Here is a 16,374-nt window from a genome sequence, read left to right as displayed (position 1 = left end):
AAAGATAACTGGAGCAAAACCATGCAGCCTCTTAATGATAAAACTTTGTCTTAAAGGAAACCACTGAAGTGTAAAAAGTGTGTGTGTGAAGGGGGGAGGTTTCAGGGGTAGGATGGATGTGTGAAACAAATATTTGCATTTGTTATAGGTGATATATTCATATGGTTAAAAAACCAAAACTATATATAAAGTCATTCATTAAATTTGAAAACAAAGTTTCAACAAGGTTTACCTCTATATTGAAGGAAAAAGGAAATAGAAGTAGATGATTTAAAGAGAAAGTTGACTGGCAATTTCTATAAACACTGTGATGGATTGGAACTGGATAGTGAGTAGGAAAGAGATGAGAGAAATGATTCCTAAATTTCTGGCTTATTTAGAAGGATGATTCCAAATCATCAAGATCCCCACTTAGAGGTTTGAGGCTAGCAGGTTAAGATTGTAAAATGAGCTAGAGTCATGGTGGCATTTTATAACACACACACACACACACACACACACACACACACTCATTTACATGTACTTATTGTGTATAGATAGAAATCTCTCAACAATATCTATGATGCTTTAGTTCTCCAAAGCAAGCCCTCAAGATGTATTTATTCATTCAATGAGTCATTCTATTACATAAGTTATGTGTAGAATAAATACTTGAAACTCTTCCTAGAGTGCCATCACATACCATTTGTACATAGTAAAATACCAGCAAGCATTAATCATACAGACTACATGTGTGAAACATTCTCTGGGCTGTGTAGTAAACTTTTTGCATTACCTCTGCAAACCACTGCTCCTACTACCAAGGGAGGAAGATAAATGCATGAATTAAGACAGAGTCCAGTTAAGTAAAGTTTTCTACAATGAAATGTCTCCAGTTAATCCAATGTCCATCAATTAAGGTTCTACTTTTCAATTATTAAGAGAATAACATGAGAAGAGAAAGAAAAGATGTATGCTAACACTTGCACTAAGACTGCATTGCATTCTGTCAGAACGCTGCCTCCCAGGATTTTTGTTACTATCACCAGCAGAATGTTTTAATCTCATCGACAATCAAAATGCATCCTCGAAACATGGAGAGAGGCCTCTTATACTATCTGTCAATCAAAATAATGACAAAGGTCATGGTGGTCTGAATTAAGTGATCACATATACTCTAAACTGATAGAAACAAACAACCAAATAGAGTACGTTGTTTTATAATACTAATAAACAAATATTTAGAAATAATTAATAAGATTTATATTTACAATATTTTAGACAGAAATGTATTCAATGGATTGCTTATAACTCCTGCTTTTGATCCTTTAATTACATAAAACCTCACCTTAAACCAATAAGATTGCTCAAAAGTAAAAGATAATATTAGAACATTTCTTTAATTCCAGTCCTGAAGAAATTATGATTCATTTCCCCAATAAGCTTTTAAGCATTTTATAAATGTAATTTTGATGGAACAAAACTTTCAGATGTACTTGTGTAGATATAAAATCAGATGTAGAAAGTTGTAGCTTGCACGGAAAAACAACAGAATTAATAGTAGATAGTATTTCAAAGATACAAAATAGAAACTGGTGCTGAAAAAGGAATTTCAAGTAAAGTGCAATGTGTTTCTGGAGAGAATTAATTAACCAAAGTTATTATAAGTTACAGGTAATTTCCCTAGTTTTGTTTCCCTGGATCGATAATCAATCTACAGTCAAGCAAGAACAAATGAGGAAGTCTGATTCATGTAACAGAGTGGACTTAGGAAAAATAAATGCACCTGAAGCTACCAGGTGGGACCAAGGGGCTGCTCAGCATTCAAAGTTCCCTCAGTTAATACTCATTAACTTTCATTACCTAGTTAGTACACTCACATCATGATGAAAACAAGTTCAGGATCATGAGGGTGAATAATTTAAATAAAAACATGCTGCTTTCTTTCCCATAAACTGCTCTTCGTTTTGATATAAAATACTCCCCTGTTCCAGAAAGCCATTGACAAATTTCCAGTTTAAACGGCCAACTCACCACACTGCGGGCAAAATGAGGGCATTTTCAAAGGAAGAGAGAAGCATGCATGATCAAGTTTCAATTTAAAAGAAAAATAAAAACAGAAAAAAAATTCCCCAGGGCAAATTGCTTTAAAATGACCTTTTGTATTGGTTCTATCTTCAAATAGTTATTTTTGTGGGGCACTGCTTATTATGCATTTAAAAATATCTGTAATTTTTAAAAAGCAAGCATGTAATTACAACCATAAGTAAACAACACAGTAAACTAATCCTGTCAGTTTACAAATGTTTTGCTATAAAGTTCATATGGCTGAACTTTTTTTCTGAAGAATTTTTAAAAGGCAGTTAAAAACATGCCAAAACTAGTCTAATCTAAGATTTTGCATTTAAATTTTATACAGCAAATAAAGAGTAGAAAATAAGTTCATGGAGAGAAAATAGATGTAGCAGACAATAATTATACAATGAAGGTTACTAGTCCCTTGGTTTGAGTTTTTCAAAAATAAAATTTCTAAAAGCAAAGTGAATATGAAATATTACACTGCAAGTCAGACACTCTCTGAGTATTAATTATGTATATCCAATAAAATATTACATTAAATCTTTCACGGTTGCCAGAAATTTTAAAATTCTGAAAAGAGAAAAATCAAACTTGAGAGAAATAATCTCCATAAATTAGCAAAGTAAAAGGTCATTTCCTCATAATCATTGGAGGAAATACATATACATGATCCAACTGAAGCAGACAGCCCCTGCAGATCTGGAGGCAAACTCTTACCTTGACAGGTGCCATTTTTCTCTTCATATCCTGCCTTGCACATGCATTTCCCGATGGGCACCAGCCACTCCCCTTCGGCGCTGCAGTGCATTTTGGGAGGTTCATCGGTCACAGAATGGTTGACACAGGAGCCTGACACTTCGAGCAATTGGGAAGAATCAGCTCCAGTGATGGTGTCAGGGAAGACAGCCAAGTGTCGTACCACAGAAGGGCATTTTTTATAGTATACACGCACAGAAACCAGAGCAATGCAAGCACCAACATCTTGAAAAGCAAGATAAAATCCCTTTTTGCTTAGAGGTCCTACATCTCTGACCTCTGTATTCAGTTTCATAACACGGTCACCAAGATCAAGTTCTGTAAAGCTTTCATCGGCAGCAATGGTATCAATTTTGATGTATTGGTTTTCCTTGATGTTTCTCCCATTCTGATCATCTGACTCAAAGTAATACATATTAAAGGTTTCCTTACAGGTCCCCAGTCCTCCAGGAAGGCTGTTGCAGTCCCGCAGGGTAAATTTGAGTTCTATGAAGATTCTGGAAGCACCTTCATTGGAGATCCAACTGGTCAAAAGCCAGTTATTCTGATTCTGTTCCATCACTTTGCATACTTGGTATGTGTGGATAGGGGCATAATTTTCATCCACTTCACCAATCTCTTCCCACTGTACAATATAAAATAGAAAGATAAAAAAATTCAAAAAATAGAAAATAACCAGGAACTATAGCAAAAATTATAAAAGAAAACTAACTGAGATATAGAAATATTTGTATCCTCAATATGTGATATTTACAGAAGGAACTAGATATAAAGTATTGGGAGAAGAGAATCACAAATTTTTATTGTAATTTTTAAATTAAAAGTAAATTAAGAAATTATTATTCTTCATCTCCAACATAACTCCAAGACGAACACATATGAATATGCCCCAGGGCAGGAAGGAACCATGCATTTCAGAGTAAAAATAAAAGAAATTTAAACGTGGGTGAGGTTAACAAAATGAAGCAAAGAAAGAAAAATATGTATATTTTGAATAAAGTTCAGCATATACATAAATAGGGTAGAATACAAGAAATGCAATTAAAAAATGAAATAAGGGATAAAAGGATCGCAAATTTGAAAAAGAAGGGAGAAAAATGTAATATAAAAACACAGTCATTTATTTAAATCTGTCATGTCACAAATAACACATCAACGGAATAAAAGTTGAAAGAAAATCCTTTAGTTTAAAATTAATAATAGATCTTTATTTCACTGAACCCATCTATTCAGGACTCTCACAAATTGGCTAGCTAAATATTAATTCATAGATTTATCTACATATATAAACATGGAGACAGATATGAAAGAAAGATTAAAAATTACAGATTAAGAATATGGATAGCCTTGTCATTTTGAATATTAGCTAACTTCTTGCGATATGTTGGGACCCCATTAATTCTTTCTTACCAAGGCATTATTTTATGCATATGGCCTTAAGAATTCTGAAGATATACAGGACGTAAAAAAAATTAAGTACAATTTATATAGCTTCCAAAATATTATTTGGCCAAAGAAGAGTTCTAAACCTATCTCTTTCCTAATAAAATATTCCAGTTTTGAGAATCTCGATGTACCATAACCATTTCCTGAACGGTACAGAGCCAAATTTTTATTTTTCATAAAGAAGTAATTATAATTTAAGGAATTTCTGAAGCCTGTAAAAAATCTGTGTGTACAAAATTGATATATAATTTTAAATCTTTAAAATACCACTGGAACACAAAGAACAATGAAACCATACTGACTTTCAAAAAATCCAGAATGTGTGATTTCAGACATTAAGTATTGTAGATAAAAAAACTTCATAGACACTCATTTCTTTAGACATGAAATTAAATATAGCATTATTTCTTGATTCTGTTCTAAAAGCAAAGATGTGAAAAATGCGAGGCACAAAGGATGCAAATAAATCTTATACATCAGATGGCTTCTCTCGAAATCTAGCTGCAACATCAGACAGACATAAGCAAAAGGTGCTAATGAGGTAAAACTGTTGAGCTCCTTAAATTCACAAGAGAGAGACATGAAGATTTTATCTTGCCAAACAATTTCCATATTATGTTATTACCTAAAGCCTCAGTTCCTTCACTAAATCTCATTTTTGTCCTCTCTCAAAATGTATATATACTCTACTTAGCTCCCGATTTTCTAAACCAGATATCTATTGCAGCACTCCATCATTAAACTACTTACATTTTCTTTCCAATGTGATTTAAGTATCAATCTCTTTATATTATAAATGGCACCAAATATTATGATCAATATTTCATGCAAAAGAATATGTCAACTAACCAAATAAAATGGTAAGAATTATCAATTTACCGTAATAAGATTAAATATATATTTTTTGAATTAGTCAAATGAAAGATATCAAAAATCTCTTCTCTATAAAAAGAAAATAAAAATGTTACCTCATTTCTGTTTCAAATATTTGTTTTATGATAATCTTCCAATACAAAACAGAAATATGTATATTTTTTGCCTTGAATCACTTATTGATGACCTATTTCTGGACAATATATTCTAGTAGGATCCCCCTAGCAAGTAAAAGCAAGCAGAATAACAGGATCTTTCAAGATTATAAGCCAAGCAATTCAGCCTTTGTCTGTACAAAGTCCAGGGCACCACAAATACTATTAAAAATGCAAGCCAAGCAGCACTTGACAAGACAGCTTAATAGTTACTGCTTCAGGTGATAATTTCAAAGTATGTGCATAAGCATCTTGCTTCTCTGAATATTCTCAGTTAAGAAGATGGAAACTATAATTTTCTTTGAATTCAGAAACTGTCATGGTGAGATTTTATTTATTTTTCTTTTCAAGTACCCAAAACATAAATGATGGCTCACATTTAATATTTCTAGTGAGCAAATAGAATGAGTTTAATTTAAATAATTATGGCCATAAGCCATTCAGAGAATCACACGGGTAATATATCCATCTCTAATATCTGCTGTCATTGAGACACATATACTAAGAAATTGACAGAAATATTTTATTTTAGGCTGGCTCTCTGAAATAAAACTTTGAATTTTTCTAAGCTTTCTTTCCCCTTTAATATGAAGAGAATATCTTGCTGTCCTCAGCAAAAATCAGGTATGTAAAAAAAAAAAACCAAGAGGATGAAGAGAAAGTAACACTCACCAAGAACTTTAGAATGTGGCAGACGTATTCCTAGACACTTTTACAAATGTCATGTACAGGATATTACAGGAACTTAATAAAAGGCACAGATAGGAATCAATATTTTCTGTTCATTTTTGTTGGATTTTCCATGACTTCATGATTTAATAAAAATATTTGCTGATCCTTCGATTACTAGAAGTTGTGAGCCTGGACATTTTGGAAGTATGGATTGCCGAATGCAATATGATGGCTGTAGCTCTGCTCTTTAGGTCTAGCAATTATTCAGTGCCATCCCCTGAGCCCATGCTTTCCTGTACGTTTATTTCCTCCTTATTGCCCATTCTTTCCCGTTAAGAATAAATAACTGGTTACACAGCTTGGGTTTGCTTGATTTATCTCCCAGATTCTTAGGGTTACTCCTTTTCCCTCAGGGCTCTGAAAATTCCAGGTCAGTTGCGTTCTAAACCCATTGCTGGCCAGGCATCTCACATCAGCCACATTCATCAGAGAAGGGTCGGGGGAAGAAAGAACTTACTTTCATAACCATATGTGTATCATGCAGTTACAATTTTTTTCTACCCAAACCGTTAGGAACTAGTTTCTCCCCATCTGCCTCTCATTGCTCTCTTGGCCTTCTGGTATCAAGCTCCTGCTGTTTCCTACCTTGTTGGCATTGCTCTCATTTCCAGATCACCAGCCTATACATCGTTTTTTCATGAAGAACTTGAAAATACTGACTCATGACACATGGGCTGGACCAGAAATCCCTCTTACATTATGTCCCCAAATTCACAGTAGGAAGCATCATGTGAACAAAGACAATTTTAACCTTTCAAGTTATTAGGGGTGCCCATTATCTAGTTCTGTTTTCATTATTATGTTTCTATTTATCTTGATTCTATATCGAGAGTGATCTATTGAGGCTAAGGTGCAACAGTAATAAACTTTGGAGTAGACACCTGAAAAAAAAAAATGCCACTGTATGGGTCTTGTATAGAAGAAAAGTACAAGCCTGAAGCCCTAGTTTTAGTCCCAGCTCTTATAATATCTAGATATATAAGCTGAGATCCAATCTCTGGCATAAGAACTATGCAACTCTGTAATGAGAATGAAAGCTCTCTATCCTAGGCATCTAATATTCAATAAAGAACATCACAAAGAGCCTTAAAAGAGCCAGTCCTATTGTTCATTTTAGAAATAAGAAATTGAAGACCAGACCAAAAAAAGGATTTACTCAAGTTCACACAAGACCAAGCTGACTACCTGGGCATCTCCTCTGCCCATATCTTCCTTTGTCTTCTTGTCAGCATGTCTCTGCCTCAAAGGGTGGATTTGTGCATGGGATTCCTTGATTCGTTGCATTAATTGCTACCCAACATTTTTTCCAGGCATCGTGTAACCATCAATAAGTCTTTTTTTTCTTTTGCTATATATTTTAGTACTCAACCCCAATATGAGGGAGAGGCATGCATGATTTTCTTATCATCAACTATATCTTAGAGTCTGATACAACAGGGCACAGAGTAGGGCACTTGATATACATTTTATAATGAATGAATTAATATCAAACATATACATATAACTTCTTAATTCAGAGATCCCACTAATTTGGAATAATTCAAACATATTGAATAAATAGTTAAATGTTTTGTGCTATATTTAAAACAAGAAAATACATTTTCTTCTTTGTAAATCGTCAGAATTTTATAAGAGCAAATTAGAAAGGTTTATAAAAGCAGATTAAAAATTAGTTTGGTAATTTTTAATTAAAAACACTAGGTATCTATTAAAAGAGATTGTCTTATTTCCATTGTTGATACAATTTTTATGAGTTTAGTTTTGCCTATTAACCTGTTGAATGATTTTTCACTAGCATTACATTTTACTAATTGTAACTGATAACTAAGTTTATTTTATTTGTGAGCCTATGTTTTCAAAATAAGTTTTTATTTTGTCACTCAGTAGTCTTCTTCACCATTCTGTGTAAATCAAAAGCCCAGAATATAGCATATCGGTTCAAGGAACTATGGACATATTTCATATTTCAGTCAAATAATATTAGGACCATCTTAGGGATTTCCTTTGCAGAATTACATAAAAATCTGGCAATGAATCAATTTCCTGCAGCTTTACTCTGACATGACCAAAGCATAACTTTCTAGGAAGACCTTGTTTATCACCTAACTGCCTCTCTAAATACAGGGAAAGCTGTTCTTCATGCTTTGAGTCACATATTTTAAATATAATATCTTCTCAAGTTCCTCAAAACTAAATAAAATATAGGTTTTAAATTTAAAATATTTGTATATATCATTTATTGTGATTTTCATTGTGCAAATGTGTGTGGTATGTTTTGTTTCACACACTATGTTTTGCTAACTTTACTGAAGATATTCTGATTTCAAATTACTAACTCACTGATGTCTTTTTTAAAGATATAAACCTAAGACCTAAAACCATAAAAACCCTAGAAGAAAACCTAGGCAATACCATTCAGGACATAGGCATGGGCAAAGAATTCATAACTAAAACACCAAAATCAATGGCAACAAAAGCCCCAAATTGACAAATGAGATATAATTAAAGAGCTTATGCACAGCAAAAGAAACTATCATCGGAGTGAACAGGCAACCTACAGAATGGGAGAAAATTTCTCAAATCTACCCATCTGACAAAGGGCTAATATCCAGAATCTACCCCCCAAAAAATACAAAAACAAACAACCAAACAAACAAACAAAAAAACATCAAAAAGTGGGCAAAGGATACGAACAGACACTTCTCAAAAGAAGACATTTATGCAGCCAACAAATATGCGAAAAAAAGCTCATCATCACTTGTCATTAGAGAAATGCAAATCAAAACCACAGTGAGATACCATCTCATGCCAGTTACAATGGCGATCATTAAAAAGTCAGGAAACCACAGATGCTGGAGAGGGTGTGGAGAAATAGGAACACTTTTACACTGTTGGTGGGAGTGTAAATTAGTTCAATCATTATGGAAAACACTGTGGCAATTCCTCAAGGATCTAGAACCTGAAATACCATTTGACCCAGCAATCCCATTACTGAGTATATATCCAAAGGATTCTAAATCATTCTATTATAAAGACACATGCACATGCATGTTTACTGCAGCACTGATCACAATAACAAAGACATGGAAGCATCCGAAATGCCCATCAATGTTAGACTGGATAAAGAAATGGTCACATATATACACCATGAAATACTATGCAGCCATAATAAACGATGAGTTCATGTCCTTTTCAGGGACGTGGATGAAGCCAGGGAGTGGGCGGCTAGGGGAGGGATAGCATTAGGAAAACTACCTAATGTAGATGATGGGTTGATGGGTACAGCAAATCACCATGGCACGTGTATTACCTGTGTAACAAACCTGCACGTTCTGCACATGTATCCCAGAGCTTAAAGTATTTTAAAAAAGCAGTACCACCCCATGATTTTAGAAAGTGCCTGGCGCCTGTAATCCCAGCACTTTGGGAGGCTGAGGTAGGTGGATCACGGAGGTCAGGAGATCGAGACCATCCTGACTAATACGGTGAAACCCTGCCTCTACTAAAAATACAAAAAATTAGCCGGGCGTGGTGGTGGGCACCTGTAGTCCTAGCTACTTGGGAGGCTGAGGCAGGAGAATGGCATGAACCCATGAGGCGGAGCCTGCAGTGAGCCGAGATTGCGCCACTGCACCCCAGCTTGGGCGACAGAGCGAGACTCCATCTCAAAAAAAAAGAAAAAAAGAAAAAAGAAAATGCCTGGGAACAGTTTTACTACACACTAAAATTTGAAATTCAGACACTGGCTTCCCAAATGCTCAAACAATAAAGAGTCAAATAAAAGTGCAAACTTCATCTTGGGTTATAATCCTTTGAAAGATATTGTGTGCTAATTTAAAGGTGATCCTGGAAGAAGAGTTTAAATATATAGATCAATTTTAGATCAATTTTCCTGTTATGCAATGCATGCATGACATAATTATACTGCAGAATAAACTGCATCTTTTTGCAGATGAGTAAACTGAGGCCACAAACAACTGGCATACTAATTAGAGCCAAATTAATGTCTACAATTAGAAATCTGTGATTATAAATTATTTTTTCTCTTTTTTAGGGGTTAAAATTACTATGCATAAAATATAAGGCCACTCGAGGTCATTTTAATGAACGAAAGATTCATTACCTAATGAACTAGGTATTTACGTTTTCAAAAGACAAAATTATGTGCCCTTGTTGTAGAATTATAGCTTCCATCCTCCTTGTTCACTTTCCTTATTTTGGATCAAGAAAAAAATGGGCAATCCATTGGGCAACAGAAGCATCTCTATTTTTACATATAACAACAAGAAAAATGTGGTTTTAAAAGAATAAAACATGTAGCACAGTTTCTGTTTTAGAAATTCAAATTCTCTAATAGCTTTGATTCTTTAGAAAATAAATATGACAAAATATATCAACTTTCAGCAAAAATCATTTGAATCAAAACCTTGTTATATTTCCTCAATATTATGTTAGTGGGAAAAAAAGACTTGCATCAAGTAGGAGTTTGAGTTGTTCAAAACATCTTTAAAATTCATAAGTATGATGCAGCAGTATTGCTAGAAATGACTCTATTAATTTTCTGTGTATGAAATAAAACTGAAGTTGATTACTTTATTGCCTGTGGAATAGTACAAATATTTATGAGCTCAAATTCAATTCATAATACAAATGAAATCACTTGAGAAACACAGAGATTAAAACTTTCAGGTTAATATTAATCTTTTTGCAGCAAAATTCACAGACAATTGAGCATCTATTTTCAACAGTAAATGTGAATGGCAAGCTAGATATTTTTTTTTCAACCTGGAGGAAAAAAATCAGTTTTTTTTTCATTCAATGTTGTCATTGTATTTTTTCAAAAACGTATGGATCCTTTCCTCATTAATTCCTTTAACAATTATCCAAGTGCAGAAGCAATAAATGGAAGGATGGAAAAATCAAAAGTAGCATATCAGATAAAATACACACAATTAGAACAGTTTATGATTTAATCAAGAAAAGTATTTCTTAGTTAAATATCATGATGAACATAATATGCAAACAAAAAAAACCCAAAAAGCATATATATAGACTGATTATGTATTTATTGCTATTCTACTTTTAATAAGAGATATTAAACAGTTTCTCATTATATAAAATGGTCAAAGATGTCATAAACACTTCAAATTTTAAAATAAGGCATTCAAAAAGACATATGAACTCATATGTTCATTGCAGCACTATTCACAACAGCAAAGACAAGGAATCAACCAAGATGCCGATCAACAGCGAACAGGATTAAAAAATGTGGTAAATATAGACTATGGAATAGTCTATATTGGAATAGTCTAATAGTCTATATATGGAATAGTCTAATACACAGCCATTAAAAAGAATGAGATCCTGTCCTTTGCAGCAACATGGATGCAGTTGGAGGCCATCATCCTAAGCAAACTAACACAGAAACAGAAATCCAAATACTGCATGTTCTCATTTAAACACTGAATACACAGGGACACAAAGACAGGAACAACAGACACTAAGGACTGCTTGACAGAGGAGTGTGTGTGGCGGTATGGGTTGGAAGGCTGCCTATCTGGTACTATGCTCACTATCTGAGTGACTGAATCATCTATACACCAAGGCTGTGTGACATGCAGTTTCCCCATGTAACAAACCTACACATGTGCCCCGAGAACCTAAAATAAAAATGGAAGAATAAACAAATTAATTAATTAATTAATTAAAAAAATAAAATGGGATATTTTTCCTTGAAAAATTTACTAATAAGAACAAATGCAAACTATCAGTCAATAATAATTTTAAAAGAATGAGCAAACTAGGTAACCATGCCTGAAATTAACAAATTAATAAACTGAATAAAATCTTAAATGATCTCATTATTGTTTTATAAAAAGCAACCCTATTATATAGGGTACATGTGATCTAATTTGTCAGTAATGAGTGCCATGAGTTATAATTTTAAAAGATGCAAATAACAAATAGGTTTATAAACCACTGATCTAGTTTAGTTCCATTATGGTACCACTGTATACGGAGACACCTTCATACTTAGGCGATGGTAGCCTCCCACTATGTATTTTTCATCATGCTATGCCAAGAGAAGATTAGGCCAACATTTAATATCATGTAACTGTAGCAACAGAAATAAACTTTTGTGTACTATTATGAAGGTTTACATAGTTGGTGAGTTTATATCTTTCTTAAGAGTGATTGCAATCTCAATTATATATTATTTAAGATGGAGTACAAATTTACCATGTAGATTTTAAGGTATTTCGTGTTTCAGGACTTCAAATGACAAACACATACATGCACACATGCGCACACACCCACGATTAAGAATTCCTTTGCAACAGTCATTGTGAGACATTAGAGATGGTCCTTTTAGTGATATTTCAATATATTTCAGTATATATTTCAATATATTTCAGTATATTCTCAGTAAGATGTAAATTGAAAAGTAACATAATTGGTACTCTTTAATATAAATATTGCACTGTCCTGTTATAGATAGCTGTGAATTCTGTGGGGAAGCCTTATTTTCAAAGCAGAATGAAAGTTCCAGTAAGTAAGGGAAAAGAAACTATTTCACTTGGGATTCAGCTTAATGAAAATAAAGTAGATTAGCCTTTGGTGCACTTAATGTTTCAGGCAAAATAAATACAATTACACCCTTGTTGTTCTGGCAAAAAAAAAAAAAAAAAAAAAAAAAAGGTTTCAGTAAACCATGTGCAACTCTTGATTATATATCCACTCTATAAAATATATCCGAAAATATAATGCTGCCTGTGCTCTCTGTTCTTTTTTCAGTCCTCATTTTTCAGTAGATAATATTATGCTTCTGATGCAAGCTTTGACAACAGCACCCATAAATCAATTCTATATCTCACATTAATCATGTTCTTGTAATCAGTGGCTATTCAACACAAATTTCCATCTCATTTTTTTTTTGTTGGAAAACAGCCACATTAGGGCTGTTAGCTTTCTCAAACGTAAGTGGCTATATTGCCATAATACATAATAAAGTGCACTCCAGCCACTTGCCATAGCAGTATTAAAGACATTCTATAGAAATTGAGGCTATCCAGGAGGATGGCGTGAACCTGGCAGGCGGAGTTTGCAGTGAGCCGAGATCAGGCCACTGCACTCCAGCCTGGGCGATAGAGCGAGACCCTGTCTCAAAAAAAAAAAAAAAAAAAAAAAAAAAAGGAAAGAAAAGAAAAGAAATTGAGGCCATCTACTGTCAGTACGTTGTCCAGTCAGTAGCTGTCATTTCCATAGAGAATGGCTTTATTTTTAATTTTTTAAAACAGATTTAGGAGGTATAAGTGCTCCTTTGTTGCATGGATATACTGCATAGTGGTGAAGTCTGGGTCTTTTGTGTAACCATCACCAGAATAGTTACCCATTAAGTAATTTCTTAATGTTAATGGTAACATTGTGGCCCATTAAGTAATTTCTCACCCCTCATCCCCCTCCCACCCTCTCACCTTGCCGAGTTTCCAAAACTTATTATTCCACTCTCTATATCCGTGAGTACACATTATTTAGCTACCACTTATAAGTGGGAACGTCTGGAATTTGACTGTTTCTGAACTGTTTCACTTATGATAATGGCCTCTAGTCCCATTCATGTTTCTGCAAAAGACATTACTTCATTCTTCTTTATTATTGAGTAATATTTCACTGAATATATATGCCACATTTTCTTTATCCAATCATCCTTTGATGAACACTTAGGTTAATTCTATATCTCAGCTATTGGGAATAGTGCGGTGAGAAACATAGAGGTACAAGAATATTCTTGATGCAATGATTTATTTTCCTTGTGTGTTTTCTTTTGCAAAATATCTGTTCATATCTGTTCACTTTTTAATAAGGTTATTTGTGTTGTTTGGGGGTTGTTATTGTTTCTGTTCCTTGTACATTCTGGATATTAGTCCTTTGTCAGACACATAATTTGCAAATTTTTTTTCCATTCTTCAAGTTGTCTATTCAGTCTGATGATTATTGATTTATTTTGCTGTGCTGAAGCTTTTTAGTTTAAATAAGTTCCATTTATCATTTTTGTTTTTGTTGCATTTGTTTTTGAGGTCTTAATCATGCATACATCAACTAGGCCAATGTCCAGAAGAGCTTTCCATGGTTTTGTTTAGGATTTTATAGTTTCAGGTCATACATTTAAATCTATAATCCATCTTGGGTCCATTTTCATAGACAGTGGAAAATAGGGGTCCAATTTCATTTTTCTGCGTATAGCAATCCAATTTTCCCAGTACCATTTATTGAATAGGGTGTCCTAATCTCAGTATATGTTTTCGTCAACAATGTCAAAGATCAGTTGGCTGTAGGTCTGTAGCTTTATTTCTGGGACTCTATTCTGTTCTACTGATCTATCTGTCTATTTTTATGCCAGTACCATGCTGTTTTGGTTATTACATACTTGTAGTATAATTTGAAGTTAGGTAATGTGATGCCTCCAGCTTTATTCTTTTTGCTTAGAATTCCTTTGACAATTTGGGCTCTTTTGAGAGGTCATACAAACTATATAATTTTTTGTCTAATTCTGTGAAAAATAGTGTTGATATTTTTTATAGGAATTGCATTGAATCTGCAGATTGCTTTGGGCAGTATGGTCATTTTAACTGTATTGATTCTTCCAATCCATGAGAATGGGATGATCTTCAATTTGTTTGTGTCGTCTGTGGTTTATTTCATCAGTGTTCTGTAGTTTTCCTTGTAGAGTTGTTTTTAGCCACTTAGTTAAATATATTAAGAATTCCAGTGCTTCTCTATTTGAGATAGAAGTAAATGAACAGCCATATGTCTATTGCAAATTCCTCCTCCTGAATTTTGTTAAGCTTGTGTCTGGCCAAAAAGTTAATATCAACCAAAAGCATACTTTTGAATAAATGTATACTTCACTTATGGAAGTTTAAAATGTTTAGTGATAGCTCTCCAATGACAATTCTAAATATTTAGTGTTTATGTTTTTTGATCATTAATTGAATGCAAATTTAATTCTGACCAACATTAGACCATAGAAGTTTACAATAGGGATTGACTATCTGAAGACAGTGATTGATCAACATTTACAGAATTTTTTTATCTATCAACAATCGATATATTTTGTTGTACTTTAATATTTTACTTGAGAATTACTATAAAAACAGATGTTTCTACGAATGCCAAGAATTCTAGAAACATATGATATATTTACAGATTTAGTGAAGTTGAAACATTAAAAAAATTAAGTCTTTACATTTATTATTCCTACTGGCATCTTCTGTCAACTTGTTCCTTGTCTCACTATATTGTCCCTTAATTATTTTGAGGCCTGTTGCTTAGGTTATCAATCACAGATGGGAATAGTAAAATTAATTTTTCAGTGTGATTTTAGCCTTAATATTAAAACAAGCTGTTAACTGCCTTTTTCTCTGCTTATCAACAAAATCCCTTTTGCCAATGTATTCTCATAACAGAAAACATACATAGAGCAAATGCAGATAACCAGTAAATCTAGTTATAGTAAAGAAACAGAATGTTTTAACATAATATCTTAGATATTATTTCATACTTTTACATCTATTTGTATATGAGCAAACTGAACTCTTGATATGATAAAGAAGCTATGCATAGAAGGTAAATGTCCCTGACCTCCCTTTATTATTCTGTTTGCTGTATCTGATAGTTTGTCAGCTATGTAAGTCCATCCTTTAGCAAAGATGGATTAGAGGGCTCCTGGATATCACAAGCTCTTAATAATATTTCTTCACCCTACTTTGGCTATTTATGCTAAATATAGGCTAATGCTTCATACATTTAACTGACTGTTTATTAGGAGAAAACCTGGCAGAAATTGAATCAAGTGATATAAAGGCAATAGGGAAGAAGTACTCTTCTATGCTCCTGCTGGGAGTATATATTAGTAGCCAGCTTTGGGAAGTGTTTGGAAATATATGGTGCATTTAAAAGTGTTTTAAACCTGGGATCTTTACATGTTTCTAAAGATACATATGCCAAAGTAAGTCTGAAACACTGTAATAATCAAAAAGAAAGTACTAATGTCATCAACAATAGAAATAAATGTGTTATATTCATGCTATAAATCATCATACAAGAGTTAATAGTAATTGTTATATGGAGTTTACAAGTATATAATAAAGAAAAATGTAAAATTTAGAAAACAGCAAAATATACTTTACAAAGAATGCAATTATGCAAAATTGTGTTTTATTACATTCATAACAAAGTGATAAAGTATAAAATGAACTGGAAAAATACACTAAATTCATTATCAGAAGCTTATAGATCTCTAGGAAAAATAAAGTATATCACATTAACATATATGTAATGAGAGTCTCAAAAG

At 33.2% G+C, this 16,374-nt stretch overlaps 1 protein-coding gene across 10 annotated transcripts in view; it reads right to left on the bottom strand.

Annotated features, from left to right (window-relative positions):
• The window catches only part of EPHA5 (EPH receptor A5), a 352,552-nt gene that overhangs the window by 280,565 nt on the left and 55,613 nt on the right, over positions 1–16,374 (bottom strand). For all 10 annotated transcript variants that reach the window (XM_001165182.6, XM_001165218.6, XM_009447819.5 and 7 more), the window contains exon 3: positions 2,776–3,439. In XM_001165182.6, coding sequence (XP_001165182.1) covers positions 2,776–3,439 — 664 coding nt within the window. The remainder of the gene's footprint in view (positions 1–2,775; positions 3,440–16,374) is intronic.

This window comes from Pan troglodytes, chromosome 3, assembly GCF_028858775.2.
Source record: "Pan troglodytes isolate AG18354 chromosome 3, NHGRI_mPanTro3-v2.0_pri, whole genome shotgun sequence".
Taxonomy (NCBI): domain Eukaryota; kingdom Metazoa; phylum Chordata; class Mammalia; order Primates; family Hominidae; genus Pan; species Pan troglodytes.
This window is presented reverse-complemented; position numbering and strand designations above follow the sequence as displayed.